The following is a 19,884-nucleotide window of genomic DNA, read 5'->3' on the forward strand; positions in this document are numbered from 1 at the left end:
TCCAATGCTTCTTGCCAGGTTTAGCCATGTATCTGCTAACCACTCCCACTGCAAACGCAATATCGGGCCTGGTTGCAACCATAGCATACATGAGACTGCCACAAGCTGATGCATACGGAATCTTTGACATCTCAGCTCTTTCAGCATCTGTCTGAGGGCTGTCCAAAGCACTGATTTTCACATAAGGAGGTAATGGAGTACCAATACTCTTCCCCCCCTCCATGTGAAATCTCTGCAAGACCTTGCCAATGTATTCCTTCTGAGATAAGTATAGCAACCGCTTTTCCCTATCCCGAAGTATGCGCATACCCAATATATGGTTTGCATCACCAAGATCCTTCATATCAAAGGTCTGGTGCAATCTTTTTTTCAAGGCATTCATCTCCTTATGAGATTTTCCAGCAATCAACATATCATCCACATACAAAATGAGGATAAGTAAACTGCCATCTGAAGCTTTCTTGGTATATAAGCAGTGATCAATGTCACTTCTCCTGTAACTTTGGGTTCGCATGAATGTATCAAACTTATGATACCATTCCCTAGGTGCCTGCTTTAGACCATAAAGACTTTTCTTCAGTTTGCATACAAGCTTCTCTTTGCCCTTCACTGTAAAACCCTCTGGCTGCTGCATAAAAATTTCCTCATGTAAATCACCATGAAGAAATGCTGTTTTGACATCCATTTGGACCAAATCCATATCTGCATGTGCAACCAATGCTAATACAGTTCTGAGTGTTGTCATCTTGACAACGGGAGAGAATATCTCCTCAAAGTCAACACCATATTCCTGCTTGAACCCTTTGGCAACCAGTCTGGCTTTATGCCTTGGCTTTTCACCAGGTGTGACTTTAAGTCGATAAACCCATTTGCATGGAAGTACCTTCTTACCTGTAGGCAAGGGTACCAATTCCCAAGTGCCATTTTTGTGAAGACTGTCCATTTCAGACTTCATAGCAAGATCCCATTGAACCTTGTCTGCCCTCTGCTTAGCCTCTCTGTAGCATGAAGGCTCTCCACAATCAGTGAGCATCAAATAATCAAAGCCGGGAATGAATCTGTCTGGTTGCCGTGATGGTCTAGTTGACCTTCTAACTTGATGTCCATCATCATCATGAGGTGGCTGTCCAGCCTGTTCATTACCCTGTTCTGGCTGCATTTGCATGTCAGGAAGATCATCTAACTGTGGTACATCCATTTGGATATCATGTGCCATGTCTGGCTGTCCATTTGGACCTACTGCAGCATCATTTAGTGGCTGATTATGCTGCTGTAATGGCTGATTTACAGCCCTCCTGTGTTGCCCATGATGCCTGTCATCATCAATAGTTACTTTTGAAGGTTCCTGCTGTACAACAGGCTCCTTGAACATGATGGTTTCATCAAACACGACATCATTGCTGCATACAAGTTTTCTGTTTGTGGGATCCCATAATCTGTAGCCCATCTCACCTTTGTCACCATATCCTAGGAAAATGCATTTTAGAGACTTTGGATCCAATTTAGTTCTGTCCTCTTTGCGTACATGCACATACACAACACAACCAAAGACCCGTAGATGTTTGTAAGACGGAGGCTTGCCCGTCCATGCTTGTTCAGGCACACCACCACATAGTCTCTTGTTTGGTGACCTGTTAATAAGGTGCACAGCTGTCTTTACAGCTTCAGCCCAAAATGTGTGGGGCAATGCAGCATGTGACAACATGGATCTGACTTTCTCTTGAATGGTCCTGAACATTTTTTCAGCTGTACCATTCTGTGGAGGATCATATGGTGCAGACAACACCCTTTGGATACCCTTTGCCTCACAGAATTCTTGAAATTCTTTGGACAAGTACTCTCCACCATTGTCAGATCGTAAGGCTTTCAGTTTTTTGCCTGTCTCATTTTCAACCAGTGCAACAAACTTAGTGAAAGCCTTGAACGTATCACTCTTCTTTCTGAGAGTGTAAACCCACACTTTGCGGGTGGCGTCATCTATGAATGACAGTATGTACTTTGAACCTCCTAAAGAGAGTGTAGGCATCTCACACACATCTGTATGTACTAGCTCCAAGAGCTGTAATTTCTGATTTGACCTTCTCTTATGAGGTATTTGTACTTGACGACCGTAGAGACAAAATTCACATTTCTGCAAATCTGAATATTTTAGACTCGGCAAGTAACCAAAATGAGCCAATTGCTCCATTCCCTTAATACTCATATGGCCAAGCCGGCTATGCCACAATGAAATCTTTGGCAGCTCGGTGGCATTTACATTAGAATGCGGACAATGTCCAGCATGAAGTGAGTACAAAGTATCAACCTTAGAACCCCTGGCAATAGCCATTGCCCCTTTGCTGATTTTCCATTTCTGATTACCAAAGGTGGTAAGATAACCATCATCATCCAACAACCCTGTGGAAATCAAGTTCTTCTTCACCTCAGGAACATGCCTGACCCCTTTAAGCATTAACTGCTGGCCATTTTCAAGAACAAGCCTGACATCACCTATACCAATGATAGAACATGCATGGTTATCACCAAGAAAGACAACTCCCTTCTGCCCTCCTGCATATCTGACAAACAGATCTCTGTAGGATGTCACATGAAAGGAAGCACCTGAATCTATAATCCAGGAAAACATATCTGATCCATCACCAGCATGAAGTGTATGAGCCTCCAGTGAAGAGGTGAAACATATCTCATGTCCACTGTCACTGTCACTAACATAAGTAACATTCAGCTCCTCTTTTTCTTTGCCCTTAGACTTGCCTTGAGCCTTGCCTTCTTTGGCTCTCTGGTCATTCTTCTTTTGAAAACACTTTTTCTCAATATGTCCCTTCTTGCCACAATAGTTGCATACAAGATCACTCTTAGAGCGGGACTTGCTCCTGTCTCTTTCTTTGTCTTTTCCACGTGTTTTGGACCTGCTGCGTGCATTCAAAGCATTTGACTTCCCAATAGCATTGTTCTTTCTGTTCATCTCTTCCTGTAGAAGAGCACTCTCCACATCTGCAAATACCAGAATGGTTTTTGAGTTGCTGGTAGAAGTCCTGAATGTGTCCCATGACTCAGGTAGAGAACATAGGATGAGTGTAGCTTTCAGCTCATCATCGAGCTTCAACCCCTGGTTGATCACCTGGCTGAATATGCTGTTAAACTCAATAATATGAGTGGACATAGCTGTCCCCTCCTTCATTTGAAGACCAACAAGCTTTTTTAGCCAGTAAGCTTTTCCCGTGGCACTTTTCTTGGCATAAGTATCCTCAAGACGTTGCCACATCTCCCACGCAGTAGGTTCATCCCTGATGCCTACAACCAGTGAATCAACAACTGTAAGCATAATGGTCGACCTGGCCAAGCCGTCCATCTTCTCCCACTGCTCATCAGTAATGTTGGAGGGCTTAACACCCTTCTCCTTTATAGGTTTGTACTGGTCCTTCTGCATCAACACATTGTAGCACTGTGTCCTCCATATGTCGTAATTTTTAGCTCCTTCGAGCTTCTTTATCTGGAACAAGGACGACACGTCGCTGCTGGAACTCATGGTAAAGTGATAAGAGTTTGTTCCTTGATGGAACTGCCTGACTCCCTGCGAGCACTAGTCACTCCAACAAAATTCTCCCGCAGCGGAAGTACGATCAAAAGTGAACTTTGTACTGTTTCAGTGGCACAAAACCAACTGAATATTGTTCTCCCACTTGCTGCAGAAACAGGACAGCAAGCTGATTTTACTGTTTTCAGTGGCGAAAATGCAATACAACTGCGTATAATCACTCTAGAAAAATTTCAGAACTGATATAATATTTTACAGCTGCAATATTTTGCTTTCTGATGGTCAAAATAGGTCAAAACAGGCTGTTTGACAGTCCCGGACTGTCAAAAAAATGTAATTTTCTGATTTTTGGATGAAATCCCTGATTTTAGACCTTCAAATGACCTCCAAATACACCAGTAACTTCCCCCCCAGCTGAATATACAGTCTAGAGTTGAAGTGGCTCAAAAGCCCTCTGAATCATAGCATCATAAGCACATAAAATGGCTGCATATCCCATGCATTAACACGGTAAGTGTCATCAACAACTGTTGCTCACAAGGCATTTGAATACATATCCATTTGGGTTGCATCCAACATAGCATACACTGTAAGTATCAAGCACAGATCTGCCCAATGCATATACTCAGTGCCAACATTGACATACAATCACTGGCCAAGTGATAAGACCTGTCTCGACACTGTTTGCGGCATAAGCAAGCCTCAATGCGAATATAAGCCCTGACACAAGTATCAATTAGCATAGAACTGCCCAATGCATACACTGAGTGCCATCACTGACATACAATCACTGGCCAAGTGATAAGACCTGTCTCGACACTGTTTGCGGCATAAGATAAGCCTCAGTGCGAGTAAAAGGCCCTGCCACAAGTAGAACACCTGCACCTGTATGTGTATATTCACAATACAAGGTACAAGGAAAAGAAAATGGCAGGAATGAAAGATGACAATGCAAGTAATACAGAGTACCTGGCTCAAATGCCAAATGAGCCACGGTTATGCCAGTGGGCTTCACACCGTTGTGTATGATACCTGTAGCTTACAAGCAGGGCCACAATCAAGAGAAGATGCTCGCATGAACAATCCTCAGCATCAGTAGATCAGCAGTAGCGACTCGGGCAGCACAAGCAGCAGGCTGGGGTGCTCCTGGAGAAGGTAGGACTGCTCCAGCACTTGCTACAGCAGCAGCTCTAGTACAAGCGGTAGCAGGGGAGCTCCAGAAAGAGGTCGGGGTGCTGCTACAGCAGGTCGTTTTGCTACAGGGGAGCTCCAGGAGCAGCTTGGGCAGCAAACAGCAGCTCGTTTTTGCTATGGGGAGCTCCAAGAGCAGCTCTGTGTCGAAGAAAATCAGCAGCAGCAGCTCCTGAGGGTGTGCTGAAATAGTGCGCAGCAGAAAATCAGCCCGCAGCAGCTCGTTTTTGCTCTGGGCAGACCCGGAATGGCCTGGAGCAGCTCTGGGTAGACCCGGAATGACCTGGAGCAGCTCGGAGCAGCTCCGTAGAGGTGCTCAGGTGAAAAACGACCTGCACAGGGTAGGCTTCCAGCTCTCTCAGCTCAGCAATGAACTCCCCCAGCACACGAACTAGCAGTAGCAGCTCGCGGGAAGAGAGAAGGGAGAAGCAGGAAGTCTCCTGCAGGGTATGGCTCTGATACCAGTTAACGGAGAATCGGAGTGAGTAGGGAGTAGAGAGACTCACTGCACTCACAATAGTGGGGATAATCACAATGAGTGAGTGGTACCTCCCCAAGTACACACATATATATCTATTATGGATAAGGTAGTAACCCTTAAGTACATCTAAGTACAAATGTGTACATAGTGTACTTAAGTGTCCTACATTAAAGTACAACATGAAGTACTATTTACATAGGGTGGCCAGTGCCTTTACCCCAACACTAATTGCAATTTCAAGCTCGAAATTGGGGCTTTTAGTTTTGCAGTACAATTTCTTGAAGAAATTTGGGGATTTTGTGATTACACTGCAATTTTGCAGTAAAATTTGGGGCTTTTGCAGACAGAGGGCAATTCTTGCAACATTTGGGGCTTTTGATCAATTTGCCCCTTTCTGGTTGCAATTTCGGGCCTATTTTGGGGCTTTTGTGTTGGGAGAGCAATTTCTGGAGTTTTCAGTTCATCCTGTCTTTCTTGAAGTGTTTTGCAGCACTTTTGGCAGATTCTGGAGAGTTTTTGATGCTTGGACAGATTTCTGACAGTGCAAGTATAGAAATCTAAATTGCATTTACAGCTAGTGCTTGGCTGTGTTTTTTGGGAGTTGTGCATTTCATTCCCAGTTAGGGAATTCAGTTTTGTATCTACTTAAATCTCTTTCTCAGATATGGCCCAGCAAAATCAGAATGACTTCCAGTTCGGTGGTCTTTCACAGGAAGACAAGTTGGATGGTACCAACTACTCCCTCTGGAGTTTTATGGTACGCAATATTCTGATTTCTCGCAATTTATGGGATTATGTGAATGGGGGTGAGATCCGACCAGCAAGTATGGCACCTAATACCCCTCCTCAGCAAGGAGGTGGAAGAGGTTGTGCCCAGGGTGCAGCTGCAGAACAAGTTGTTGGTGCAGCTATAGCCACTACTCCAGAGCAGAAGAGATGGGATTCACGGGATGCCTTAGCTTTTTCATGCATCTTTCTTTCAGTAAAAAGATTTATTATTCTGCATATCCGGTCGTGTAAGACCTCGAAGGCAGCGTGGGATATTTTAGAAAGCATGTATGCAGCCCGGAATGATGCAAGGGTATCTTTCTTGAAAAGAGAGTTAAGTAATACACATATGGAAGAGGGTGACTCCATGTCAATCCACCTCACAAAGCTACAGGATCTCAGAGAGCAATTATTAAACATAGATGAGATTATTCCTGATTCAGAGATGATTACTACCACTCTGAATTCTCTTCTTGAGTCTTATCTCAGCTTTCATACCTCGCTGAACTTATCATTGAGGGGGGGTGCAAATCCTCTCACTTTTCATGAGTTGATAGGACTTCTGCTTCAGGAACAGCAGACCAGGAAAAACTTGGCTTCACGTGCAGGTGAACAAGCTATGCTCTCAAAGTTTAAATCAAAAACAAAGGGACAGGCAAAGACATCAGTAAATCAGCCTTCCAGTGGGTCAGGACAGCCTTTACAAAAGGCTAAAAATGATGCAAGTAAGCCCAAGAAGAAGGGTTTTTGTCACTACTGCAAAAACCCAGGTCATCACATTGCAGAATGCAGGAAAAGGCTTGCAAAAGAGAAGAAAAACAGCTCCAACATGGCTGTTTCAGATTCAGCTCCTCATGCATCTGACAGTGGGGATGCTGCAGCCAACTTTGTTGGACAGGATTATGCCTTTTTATCTTGCATTTCAGATTCTAGGCTGGCTGCTCCAGATGCTCGGGATAGTACAGCCACTTGTAATGATGATACATATGCATTTTTGACTTGCAGTTATGACTCTTCTACGGATGCATCTGCTTTCAGTGTCAATGAAACACTGAACACTTGGTATTTTGACAGCGGTGCATCCAAGCACATCACTTCTAGGAAGTGTCTGTTTACTTCCTTGCATCCACCTCCCGTTGGTAAGAAAGTCACTTGTGCAATTAACTCATCATATTCAGTACGTGGCACAGGAGATGTTGAGCTTACTGCCATTGATGGCTCAATTTTCAGACTTCAGATGTCTTATATGTGCCTGGTATCACCAAAAATTTTCTTTCAGTGTCCACTCTTAACAGAGCTGGATTTCAGGTCATCTTTGAGGATGACAAATGTGTTGTCCGAGACAGGGAAGATGATTATGCCTTAAGATTATCTGGTACTCTGCTGCGTGGGCTTTTTCAGCTTGATCTTTTTGAGAAAAGAGCAGCCCATGCTCTTGCAGTTTCTACCCCTACTGCTGCCATGCAGAATGCAGAATTATGGCATGCCCGATATGGCCACATGCATTACAACAGCTTGATGACACTTCAGAAGCATTCTATGGTTGATGCATTGCCACCTCTTGAGATACCTCCTCCACATGCCTGTGAAGGGTGCATTTTAGGCAAGATGCATAGATTCCCCTTCAAAAAGGATGGTTCAGTTAAAGCTGTCCGCAAATTACAGCTTATACACAGTGATGTCTGTGGTCCCATGAGGACTCCATCATTGGGTGGTCATCTCTACTTTGTTACCTTTATTGATGATTACTCCAATTTCACTTGGGTCTTTGGGCTGAAGCGCAAATCAGAAGTGTTCATGGTGTTTAAACACTTTTCAGCCATGGTTGAAAATGAAACCGGACTCAAGATATAGACATTGCGCACAGATAGAGGTGGGGAATACTTGTTTGCAGATTTTGCTGCTTTTCTGAAAGGCAAGGGTATTGTGCATCAGCTCACAGTGAGGCTGACCCCTCAGCGAAATGGCAAAGCTGAGAGGAAAAATAGAACTCTCATGGAGATGGACAGATGTATGCTGAAAAGCAAACACATGCCTCACAAATTCTGGCTTGAGGGTCTGATGTGTGCCAATTACATTTTGAATCGGGCTCCCACTAAGGCTTTAAAAACAAACGCAGACCAACTTTGACATGTCAGATTTGGGACTGCTTCACTTTTATTTGGGGATCCAGTTCTCTCATGAGGCACGTGGCACTGTTATGTCTCAGTTCAAGTATGTGCAGAAACTCTTGGACAGATTTAACATGCATGATTGTAAGCCCATAGCCACTCCCATGGAGCCGGGGCTGAAACTCACAATGCATGATGCAGGAGAATTAGTTGATGCCACACTTTACAGTCAGGCTGTTGGATGCCTCATATATCTCTGCAACACTAGACCTGATATTTAGTTTGCAGTATCTCAGGTGAGCAGGTACATGCACAGCCCAAAAACTATGCATTGGTAGGCAATTAAGCGCATCTTCCGTTATTTGCAGGGCACAAAGTCTTTTGGCTTGCTATTTCCCAGGGGGGGTGACTTGCAGATGCATGCCTACAGTGATTCAGATTGGGCTGGTGATTATGACACTAGGCAGTCCACTAGTGGCAATTGTTTCTTTTTGGGTAAATCTTGCATTTCCTGGCTAAGCAAGAAACAATCTACAGTGGCTACCTCATCACGTGAAGCTGAGTACAGGGCAACTTTCACAGCAACAGTTGAATGTGTCTGGCTGCGACGTCTATTTGCTGATCTTCATGTGTCTTTGGAGGGTCCTTCTCCAATTCTCACTGATAGTCAGAGTGCCATTGCAGTGGCAAAGAATCCAGTGTTTCATGCTCGCACGAAGCACATTGAGGTTCACTATCACTACGTCAGAGAGAAGTTGCACGCAGGAGAGATCAATATGATCTTTGTGTCCACACATGACAACGTTGCAGATATTTTCACCAAAGCACTACCACGTGAAAAGTTTGAGGCATTTCGCAATGCCCTGAACTTATATCCGTTTGGTGATTGATCAGCCTTGTACATGACATTGGCACTGCAAGGGGGTGTTAGAATTATAGATATAATTCAGCAGTGACCAATGTAATTTAATAAGCTAGTTAGGGGCACTTTTCCCTCTTTAAGAGGTTTTTTCCCCTAACCGCAGTTAGTTCACTAACTATGGTTAGTGACTACTAAGGTTTTGTCACTAGGACAAAACCTTATCTCTTACTCTTTGAGTTGTACTCTTTACACTCTTCTATTTGCAACTCAGCTCTCAAGTTTTCAGCTCTCCAGCTCACTCTCTCTTGCTCTCTCTCTCTCCCCAATCTCTCACATTTGGGGCTTACAATACTCAGTAGGAACCTCAGGGATCAACAACAGATCAGGCCCAGACCAGGGAGCAACAGATCTTCCTACAAGTTCATGTACAGGTCCCGGTTCAGCTCTAGACAGAAGCAGCAGGGGTCTGCATCAGAGCAATGTTCTTTCTATCCTTTTTGTAGGGAGGGTTGTTCCCTCCAGACAATATCTATTCTTTGAGTTGTATTCAGCCCTTTTGGGCAGACAGATATTCAGCCTCTTTGGAGGTCCAGTATATTCCTGCCTCAGACTCTCACACTCATTCAAGAGTTCCACTTGTGTTTTGAGTGCATTATTCTCTCAGTCCAAGTAGTAGTGAGCATGAGAGAGAGTGAGTAGGTCTTCTCCCTGTTACATTGGTATTAGAGCTTCATTTCTTTCTTGAGATAGGGAGGTGCAGTTCAAGGACAGCCCACTGTTTTATGGTACATACAAGTTCCAAAAGACACCATGAGTACTAGTGGCACGTCCAACACTGGTGGGGAGGCAGGATCTCATCACCACAACAAAACCCCACCATAGAGGCCTTGATGACAGTTTCTGCTATGGTGGCCATGATGTAGACCATGATGCACATGGAGTAACAACAATCAGAGAGTCTCATTACCTGCATGGTGAAGCTCTAGGAGATGCTGGCTGATTGTGAGCAGGCCACCAGAGAGCACGAGAGAACAACTCAGGAGGCAAAAGAAGAGCGTGATCACGAGGATCAAGAAGCTTGGAAGCTTAGAGTGCGCACCGCTTGGGAGGAGAAGGAACAATGGGACCGGCATCTTCTCATTTCTCTACTCTGCCCATTGGGAGATGAAGGAAGGGGGAGAGTCCAACAACCTGTCAAAGCTTCTTTTCTCGAGAAGCTCAAGTTTCTTTGGTATGATGGTAAGACCAAACTTTTAGTGTTGATTTTGTGGCTCAATTAATTTGAAAGCTATTTTTCAGTTGCGCCTATGAAGGACAACGAGAGGTGTATCCTCGCATCAATGCACCTCAAACGAGACGAAGTCACTTGGTGGCAGATGTGGCAGAAGAACCACTATGATGCAGATGAGGCGACCCCTCATTATGGGTGGGCAGAGTTTGTGAAAGATAGAAAAACACAATTCCTGCCACCTCAGTACCTGGACCGCCGAGGGGAGACAAAGATTGTGAATCATTGTGCCAATAAGTTTACTTAGGTGTCCATACAATTGCAGCTGGACGAAAGGTCATACAAACATCGAGTGGTATGCTTGTAGTTTCAGGCCATGGGATTATGAGAGCGCATATGATCTTGCTCACAATTTCGAGCTCGTGCACAAGGGTCAAGGATCCAAGCAGGTCAAAAGTAAGAAGTCCCAGGACTCCACGCTAGGTGATGGTTGGAATGGGCAGTAGAAGAAGAGCTGGATGACGAAGGACAGCAACAACTATGGCAGGTACTTGGATGCAGCGACATGAGCGACCTATGCTAAGGAGAACCGGTGCTTCCACTGTCATGTGCAAGGCCACAAGAAACAAGATTGCCCGCACTTCTAGAAGCAAGCAGAAGGAGCCACGTGAGGTGGTTCATCCACATCTTCAACTCCTACAAGAATAACATCAGTGGTCATCAAGGAGCTTGAAGATTAGTAAAAGGTGGTTCATCCACATCTTTAACTCCTACAAGAATAACATTAGTGGTCATTAAGGAGCTTGAAGATTTGTAGAAGGGGAAGCCTAATAAGTTTTCCACAATATTCTAGTTTTATGGACAGATTGGTGGTTAGAAGGTCCTCATCCTGGCAAATTCAGGGAGCTCCGAGGATGTCATTTCCACAAAGTAGCTAAGCAGGCCCATTTGACTCTTATGCCGATGGCTACCATTGCCTTAAGTGGTGCATTTCCAGGAAAAAGCAGATGGACAGCAATATGGAAGTCACCACAGCTACTCTGAAGATCTCAGGGTGGGTAGACAGTCGTCACACCTACTCAGGTAGCAGATATCATGTTGAGGACATGATGGTGGCAACAATTTGAAGTTCAACCTGATTATCAAAACCAAGGATTGGATATCAAGATCCCAGGCTATGGGTCCAAGGTTATCTCTTGGCTTAGGGATATTCTGCCTTGACCTTTGATTTTAGTAGTTCAATGGGATCAAGTCAGGACCCCCATGCATGAACCAAGTATTCAATTGCTTTAGATCAGGATTCAAGAGCCAGGTAAACCACAATCAGACACCTTTTACCATATTGGGAGGCTTTTTCATACCCCAGTGCTAATTTCCATAGAAGGGGATGTCATGGGCATGTCGCCTACAGGCTGTAGTGCCATCAAATATCACTAGATAGCCTCAAAAGACACCACAGGTTTAAAAGCACAGAGTTGACTGCATTGACTTTTGGTCTTTTGATCAACCTGGTCAACGTTTGTTGTTGACTAGCCCACCAGGTCAACAATCGGCATTGACCAGCCGACCAAGGGTCGGTCAGCTTACCCTAAAAGCCTATATAAGGCAGCCCCATCGGCCTCATTCTTCATCCACTTCTGTAGGTTTTGTGGCTTCAGTTCTCAGTAACAACCTCAGGGATCAACAACAGATTAGGCCTAGACTAGGGAGTAGCAGATCTACTCCAGCCTTGGCACATACTTTTTTTTTTGTAAAACCGAGATACTTATATTATGAAACATTCATTTACATCCAGGCAGTGCTCAAAATAGAGCACATACAAGTTCATATACACTGGTTTAGCTCTGGACAGCAGCAGCAGGGGTATGCATTAGAGCACCCCCTTTATTCCTTCAATTCTCAGGTTTCCTCAGCCCGGTTCAATAGCAGACAGGGAGTGTCCCATAGCAGTCCTCAGATCCAGCTCTACGGTGAGGGTTATTGATACCCTCTATACAGTATTCTTTCTGTCCCTTTGCAGTGAGGGTTATTCCCTCCATACAGTATCGATTCTTTCTGTTGTATTCAGCCCTATTGGACAGACAGATATTCAGTTATTTATTCCCTCTTCAGAGGTCCATTATATTCTTTCCTCAGACTCTCACAGTATTTTGAGTGCATTATTCTCTCAATCCAAGTAGTAGTGAGCAGGAGAGAGAGTTAGTAGGCTTTCTCCTTGTTACAAGGTGGGGTTTGGCCAACCAATGTAGGTCACATGCACAATGGGTCACCACCTGAAGAGGTATATGGAAAACAAAGAGCAGGTTTACTCAACAAATAGCACACCTCTTAGAACTGTCTTTGTAAAAAGTCCTACATATTTATGGACTACATTTATGGATTATTTATCGATAATTCAACTTCAACATATCCGCATATGTTTGTAGACCACAAGTGTGAGTTTCTTTACTCTCTGGGCCCTTCACTCAAATGATTATACTTGTCGCTCGTTGTTGTTAGCTAATGTCATGGCTGCATCGTTTTATAAATTTTTGTTGCCTTGTCCTTGGGTTTTTGTTCATGCAAATTGCATCTGGTCCATGACACATACTTTTTGGTGGTGGAGGAAAAGATTGCAGCAAATTTGGGTTTGCAAACCCCCCCTTTGTCAATAAATTTTATTGTGGTGAGTTTACTTGGGGTTCTTGCATTTGGATAGATCTTGGCTCACCGGCACTATGTCAAGGTCTTTGTAATGTCAATAAGTGGAGACTTTTTTGGCACTATGTACATAGAATGCACCCCGATGTAATTTCTTTACAGGAACACAACCAACACTTCTTGGCTGGCCAGCAAGGCCACTTTGCTGGTTATGACATATTTTATGCTAGTACAATGCACTTTTCGGGGGTATGCATGCTGGTGAAACATGATATGCAGCCCACGCTTGCTTACAATGACCCTCAGGGTCGCTGGATGGTGATCAGATGCATCTATCATGCTGATCTTTATGAAATAGCATCTGTCTATGCCTCTCAAACTTCTGCGACAAGAGCTCGAATGTAGGCCTCCCTCAACAATATCCATGGCTGTCTAATGCCTTTTTGTGTGGAGACTTTAATAACTCGCCTGCCATCCAAGACAACACCACTCATCGTTCTCACATGATCCCCACTGAGCTTCGACATTGGGAGGATATGCTTTCTTTCTTGCATGCAGAAGATTTATGGCTCTCAACAAGGGATAGAGATATGGGCTATATATACCATCACAATGCCTTTACTCATTACTGGGCTCGACTTGACAGATGGTATTTGTTGCATGCTCAGCAGTATGCTAGTTTCACATGTGCGCTATGGGTTGATCATTCCCTCTTGCTATCTGATCACTTTCCAGTATGCTTGACATTATCTATAGCACATTTGACAGATGATATGCCTTTTTTTGGTCGTCGCCTACTCCATGTTAATAGTGCTTATTTGCTTCATCAACAATTTCAGAACATGGTGAAAGTGGCTGTCCGTCCCCTCCTCTTACATGCTCAGGAGGACATGGATTTCGCTTGGATCAGTTTTGCCCATCGTTTGCAGGCTGTTATTCAAGATTATGGACGGAATTACATGGGAAACCTCAGGCTTAAGCTGAAATGGGCTCAATCTCACAAGCAACAAATGGATGTAATCAGCTCTTATAGGCAGCTCACCTCCTCTGAACAGGATTCTTGTGCTTATGCCGTTCATATCATCCATCAAAATGATCTTCGCAAATTAAAGAAGTGGCAAATCCGAGCTCGCATAAAACCCCTTTTGGATAAGGGTTGCTCCTCCAAAGCCTTCTTTAAAAGCCTGCATGCGGATAGGCGAAAGGAGGATATTTGCAGGATCAAGCAAGATGATGGCACCTGGACCACCTCCAAATCAGAATTGGAATCGCAATGCTCTAGTCATTTCCAGCATCTCTTTTCTCCTCAGCCTGATCATTCAATGCAAGTGAATGCAGCTAGGTCTCAATTTCTTATGCATGTTCAGCCTATATTGTCTCCGGAATAGGCTCATGCATTGGAGCAGCCCTTTATGCTTAATGAACTGGATGATGCTTTGAGTCATTTACGTAAAGGCAGCTCTCCTGGTTGGGATGGATTGACTGTTGGGTTTTTCCGTGCATTTTGGGGTGAACTCAAGAACACTCTGCTTCTTATGATCAATCATGCTTGGGCAGAACAATCTCTTCCTCCTTCTTGGAAACATGACCTTGTCAAATTGATCCCCAAAAAAAGGTTGTGTGAGACAATGATTGGCGGCCCATATCTCTTATGCCAGTCATTTATAAACTCATTGCCAAAATGATTGTCCTCAGGGTTCGATTTATCTTGCAAGCAGGACTTCATCCCAGGCAGTATGGGTTTGTTCCCAGAAGACAGATTACTGACAATATCTCCAATGCTTTGCTTGCAATTGAGTACGCCAAATATTCTAAACAAGATGTTCTCATTCTGCAAGTGGACATTGCGAAAGCATTTGATACTGTCCATTGGGATTTTATTTCTCAGACTATGCATAAATTGGGATTTGGCCCTCGGCTGGTCCATATTATTTACTGGTTCTATTCTCATGCCACCGCGCGTAGACTTTCAAGACGACTTCCTTGCTCAACATTGGACCCATCACTAGCTCTTCTGTGAGACGAACTCGTATAGCAACAGGATCTTTGTGGTAATCAAGACAGCCTTGTTCATAAAAAATCTAGCCTTTAGGATTAAAACTTGTGTATGATGGCATGAAGTCGCACCATCTATGATACTTCTTCTTCCCTGAGAAGCGATGCCACAAATCCCTCTAGATCGAGTCTTTGATTGAACATGGACTATGACCCGCTCAGTGAGACAGGGTTGCCCTCTTAGTTCGCTATGGTATGCCATTGCTACTCATCCGTTATTGTTGCATATGGACCATCTTGCAGATACAAGGCAGCTTCATGGCTTGCAAATTCCAGGGGCACAGCCATTTCTTGCACAGGCATATGCTGATGATTCATATTTCATGCCCAAGAATTCTCAAAATGATCTCTCTCATTTGATGCATACTCTGAATGATTTTGGCATAGCTGCTGGACTGCATATTAACTTTCAGAAATCAAATCTTCTAGCATTGAAAGAAGCTGATTGGCATGCACTTCTCTGGCCAGGCCACATTATCTCTTCCCATACCATTGTGACACCTTATCTCCCGCTACCTATTCACTTTCAATGCACAATCTGGCCTCCTCGATGGTCTACAGATTTCTTCTTCCACCGCCATGGATTGATAAGCATGCCAACACTCTTTGGAATTTGGATAGGCCTTTATCTTGGTGGCAATCACAACTCAAGAAAATTTGGAAATCTAAATTGCCATTGAAAACAAAGGCTTTTCTTATGGAGATGTATAGTGGGAGCATTTTCCATTGGGGTGAAATTGGCAGCACGTCGCATTGCTTCCCCTTCCTGCCCCTGTTGCTCTCATCACCGTGAGACAGTTCCCCATTTGTTATGGTCTTGCCCGCAATCTCAGATATTGATCACTCATGTCTCTCATTTGCTGCGGCTTCGGTTTCCCTCTATCAGATTCGGGAAACTCTTCTCGATGTTTGGATGCTCCTCATCTCAGATGTCTCCATTCCTCCTTTTCTTTCACTGGGCTCGTTTTTGGGTACTATGGACTATTTGGACACAGAGATTGCATTCTAGGATGGGACAACAGTTTCCTCATGCATATGCTTTCTTCAGAATGTCACTCAAGCAATCTTTATATGATAGTTATGCTGCGAGGGACTTGGATGCTACCAGCCTTGAAGTGTTTTGTGATTGTTTTTGAGTTCTTCCATTAGGCTCTCTTTTGGAGTCTAATGTCATGTACATTGATTTCATGTTAATAATATAGTTACTGGTTTCACAAAAAAAAAAAAAAAAGTGTGTTGCCTACTATCATAGTACTACTAACATCATGGTTTAGCATCCCAAGGCAATGTAAAAATTCTTCAATCTTTCGTAAAATGAACAAGGATTGTCGAATTCATAACATCCATTCTCTAAAAAGTATATATCCAACCACGTAAAAAGGTTTAAAAGGTTAGTGGACCCATTCCAAAGTGGTACATTCCTATTAACTATCTAGTACATCAAAATAGTGATGTACAACAAAACAAGTAAATATGCTGTAGTTTTCATCCTGCCAAACTATCTATCCTACTATATTATTGGATCAAGTTTCAATATTTAAGTAAACCAAATGCAACCATAAACGATTGCCCTTTTTAATAATCACTAGTGGGAGTAACGTCTTCCTTCCCATTTGAAGATTCATAATTCTTTTCATGTTAGTTTGCTAAAGCATTATGAGGGACCTATACCCATATCTTTTGATGATGAGGTTTCATCAGAAATTGTTGATGAGGATGAGGTTGTCATATCCAAACAAATCCTTTTCATCAAGATAAGCATATACAAAGAGGATGGTTTGAGCACAAATATCTTCCGAAATTTCAGAACTACCCTATATCATTACAAAGTGGGTAGATTGATAGCCGATGAGGGTCTCAACATCAGCGTTTGTGGGATCCCATGCACTGAGGCTACACCAATGACAAATGCACCAATGACATGCGACGGCCTTCGTGGCCACTACACTGGGTGTAGCTGATGCACATGATCGAGAGGATGTGGTGGGTGGGGAGAGACCCCAACCGAGAGCAGCCCTTGATCATACGGTTCCATGAAGGCAGGACTTTCGGCCTGTAGGAGGGTGAGGTCCTCATCCATGGAGATTGCTGGCTGATCTTGCAGGACTGACCTACCTACTGAATTTTTTATTAAACTGAGCTTGTACAGAGATCATTGCTTTATGGATCTCAGAGGAGGGGGATGACCATCCGACACAAGATCGTGCTCTTACTGTCTGTCTCCAACATCTAGAGGATGATGGAGATCATGATTTTGCTTTCTAAGCATGATATATTTGGGTACTCTACCCTGGGGGTGTTTCCAAAAAATGAATGTAATAAATCATGTGTGTGTAATCAATAAAGGTACTCTGCCTTGGACAGCCCTCCTAAAATGATGTATTTCTTTTCTGTTTTCATGTTTCTCATTAGTCTTTGGAGCCAGGCTGGGATGTACTGTGGGAGCCATATGTTTTTGGCTTTGATAGGTCTATTCGTTGGTGCATTGGTCTCCTAGATCTTGAGTTGATCATGCATCCATGCATGATGAGCCTCTGAGACATGCTAGATGAGATTTCTATGTTATGCTCACTAGCCTCTGAGCCGATGCATTGGTCTCCTAGACCTCTGAGTTGATCATGCATCCATGCATGATGAGACTCTGAGTCATGCTAGATGAGATTTCTATGTTATGCTCACTAGCCTCTGAGCCATGCTCACTTGCCTCTGAGATTGTGTGGGAACCATGTCTAGTTCTAGACCGGCATGCACAGTTTTGATGACCATCATGTTCTGTTCTTGGTTCCATTCCAGTAGTCCCTCACCTTTCCTCCACGGGGGGGGGGTGTTAGGAAATGGAGTCAATTTGAGTGACTTTTAGTGTGTTTCTATTGAGTTCTAGTGTAGTACTATACTACTTTATATCCTAGAGTGCCACGTGTCATGGGACTTATCCCATATACATTTGACACTTAGAGTATGTGTGCCTATCCTATAAAGGCATTGTACTTTCTCATGTCAAAAAAATCAAGCCTCAAGCCTTTCTTGATCATGTAAGTACTTTGCTTGGTTGTACATTTCTTTCTAGCATTCTTTCATTTCCATTATGTTTGCCTAGTCTTGCTTTTCTACTTTCCTTTCCATTCCATGTCTTGCATCTTCATTTTCAGCTATCTAGCACTCATTATTGAACTCGAAGTGTTGATTTTCTCTCACCCTTTTTTGTCTCTAGTGTTCCTTTTCCTTTAACTAGTCATCTCGATGAAATGATACCTCCACCTTGATTAACTAATGCATTTTGTCTTGCAGGATGTTTATAGGATTGGGACCCTGTTAGAGCTTATGAGAGAGCTTGCATTTACATTTGCTAATGATGGAAGACGTGTAAAGGTCAGTGATTATTTGTAACTTTGTGGTTTATGATTGTTCCTGAATTAAGAAAGTAACACCAAGTTGAGTAAGTAGATAATATTAGTGCAACTTAATAGCGCTTAGCCCTGGTATGTGCCTTGAATGTCGATCAAGATACAATGACACCTCGACTAAGCCATGAGAGGAGGCAAACCAGATATTTTATCATTAATAAAATGCTTCTCTGTGTTTTGCAGCTCTCCCATGAGGGAACTTAGTGAGAAAGTCGTATGGTTATGCATTTTTGAAACATTACTTATCTCCAAACACTTATGGAGTTGCTTTTATTGCTAAATAGACTACTAGCAGTTTTGGACTGGCAATGTTTTTCTTAAATCCATATAAGATTTTGTTTGAAGATACTATTTTGAAGCTGATTCAGTAACTCATGATATTACAACCTTCCCTTAACGAGACTTGTCACGATTTTCTCATGGGATATATATTCTTGGAAATTTACTTCATTACACTTGTGAGACTTCTTGTACTGCAAAACAGACTACTAGCCTTTTAAGACTAGCAGGCCTTTTCTAATTCCTTCTAGGAACTACTTCAAGATATATATATATATATATATATATATAGGACAAATATACATCATGATCAAAGACACGAGATTGCAAGCAATCAAAAAGCAATTGCTGCAAAGAGCATCTGAAGAAAGAGAAAGTGAAAAAAACAGGATCACCAAAGACCCTATGATTACGATCCTTCCAGAGAGTCAAGAGTGCCCAGTACCGAACCCAAACAAAAAAGAAATCAAACTCTCATATATATACACACACACACACATACATATATATACACTTTTTTTTTGGGTGAAATCTTTGATTGATTATATTATATGAGTAGCAACCTCAAAAAAAGGTGCTACAATTACATCAACTGAAAATTTCAGTATATGCCAAAAAGACCTCATGATCTATGCAGAGGGTTTGCAAGCAATCAAAGAAACATTGCTACAGAGAACGCCTAAAAAAGCCAAACAGAGAGAAAGTAGGATTACCAAAGACTTTACAATTTCTATATGTCCATAAAGTCCATAGTGCCTAGTAGCGAACCCAAACGAAGAAAAGATGAAACTCCGGTCTGGATGGATGAAACCCAAATAGACAAAAGAACTTCCCAAACGGAACAGATGGGAATCTCGCTCGCAGGCGCTTTGCTCTGGAGACGGCTACCATCGGCGACAGAGAAGAAATGAATCGAGGAGTCCGAGAAAAGGCGTGCAACCACCAAAGGAATGCCGCGGGGTGTGAACTGCCCTAGCCACCTCTCATCTCCTGGGAGGAGCTGTCTGGTGATCCTGTGAATCCTCCAACCTGCAGGAATGGCAGCATCAATCTCCGCTCGCCGAGCCAGGATCCCACGTGCCGTACCTATTGATGCTGCCAGCTCGTCTAGGCCCAACTGGATAAAGACGTCCCTCCAAACTTGGAGCGAGCGCGCAGGCCCACGCGCCCAAAGCGCCCAGGGGATATGTGATCTTTCTCCAAGCTGGCGACCTGTATCATGTGTCACCTGGCTGCTCCAAATCAGGGGCTGTCTGTCTATCTCCTCTCGGCAGCTGGGGGGAACCTTGTAGAGGCTGTGCCGCAGCTTCCTCTAGACCGAGAAGAG

General features: G+C 43.5%; 1 protein-coding gene across 2 annotated transcripts in view; it reads left to right on the top strand.

Moving 5' to 3' along the window:
• LOC147903096 (adenylate kinase family protein) overlaps positions 1-19,884 on the top strand; it is a 263,128-nt gene that overhangs the window by 58,569 nt on the left and 184,675 nt on the right. For both annotated transcript variants that reach the window (XM_087374183.1, XM_087374182.1), the window contains exon 11: positions 18,163-18,243. In XM_087374183.1, the coding sequence (XP_087230309.1) occupies positions 18,163-18,243 (81 nt within the window). The remainder of the gene's footprint in view (positions 1-18,162; positions 18,244-19,884) is intronic.

This window comes from Dipteris shenzhenensis, chromosome 4, assembly GCF_047967505.1.
Source record: "Dipteris shenzhenensis isolate YYH24624 ecotype China chromosome 4, Dip_SZ_1.0, whole genome shotgun sequence".
Classification (NCBI taxonomy): domain Eukaryota; kingdom Viridiplantae; phylum Streptophyta; class Polypodiopsida; order Gleicheniales; family Dipteridaceae; genus Dipteris; species Dipteris shenzhenensis.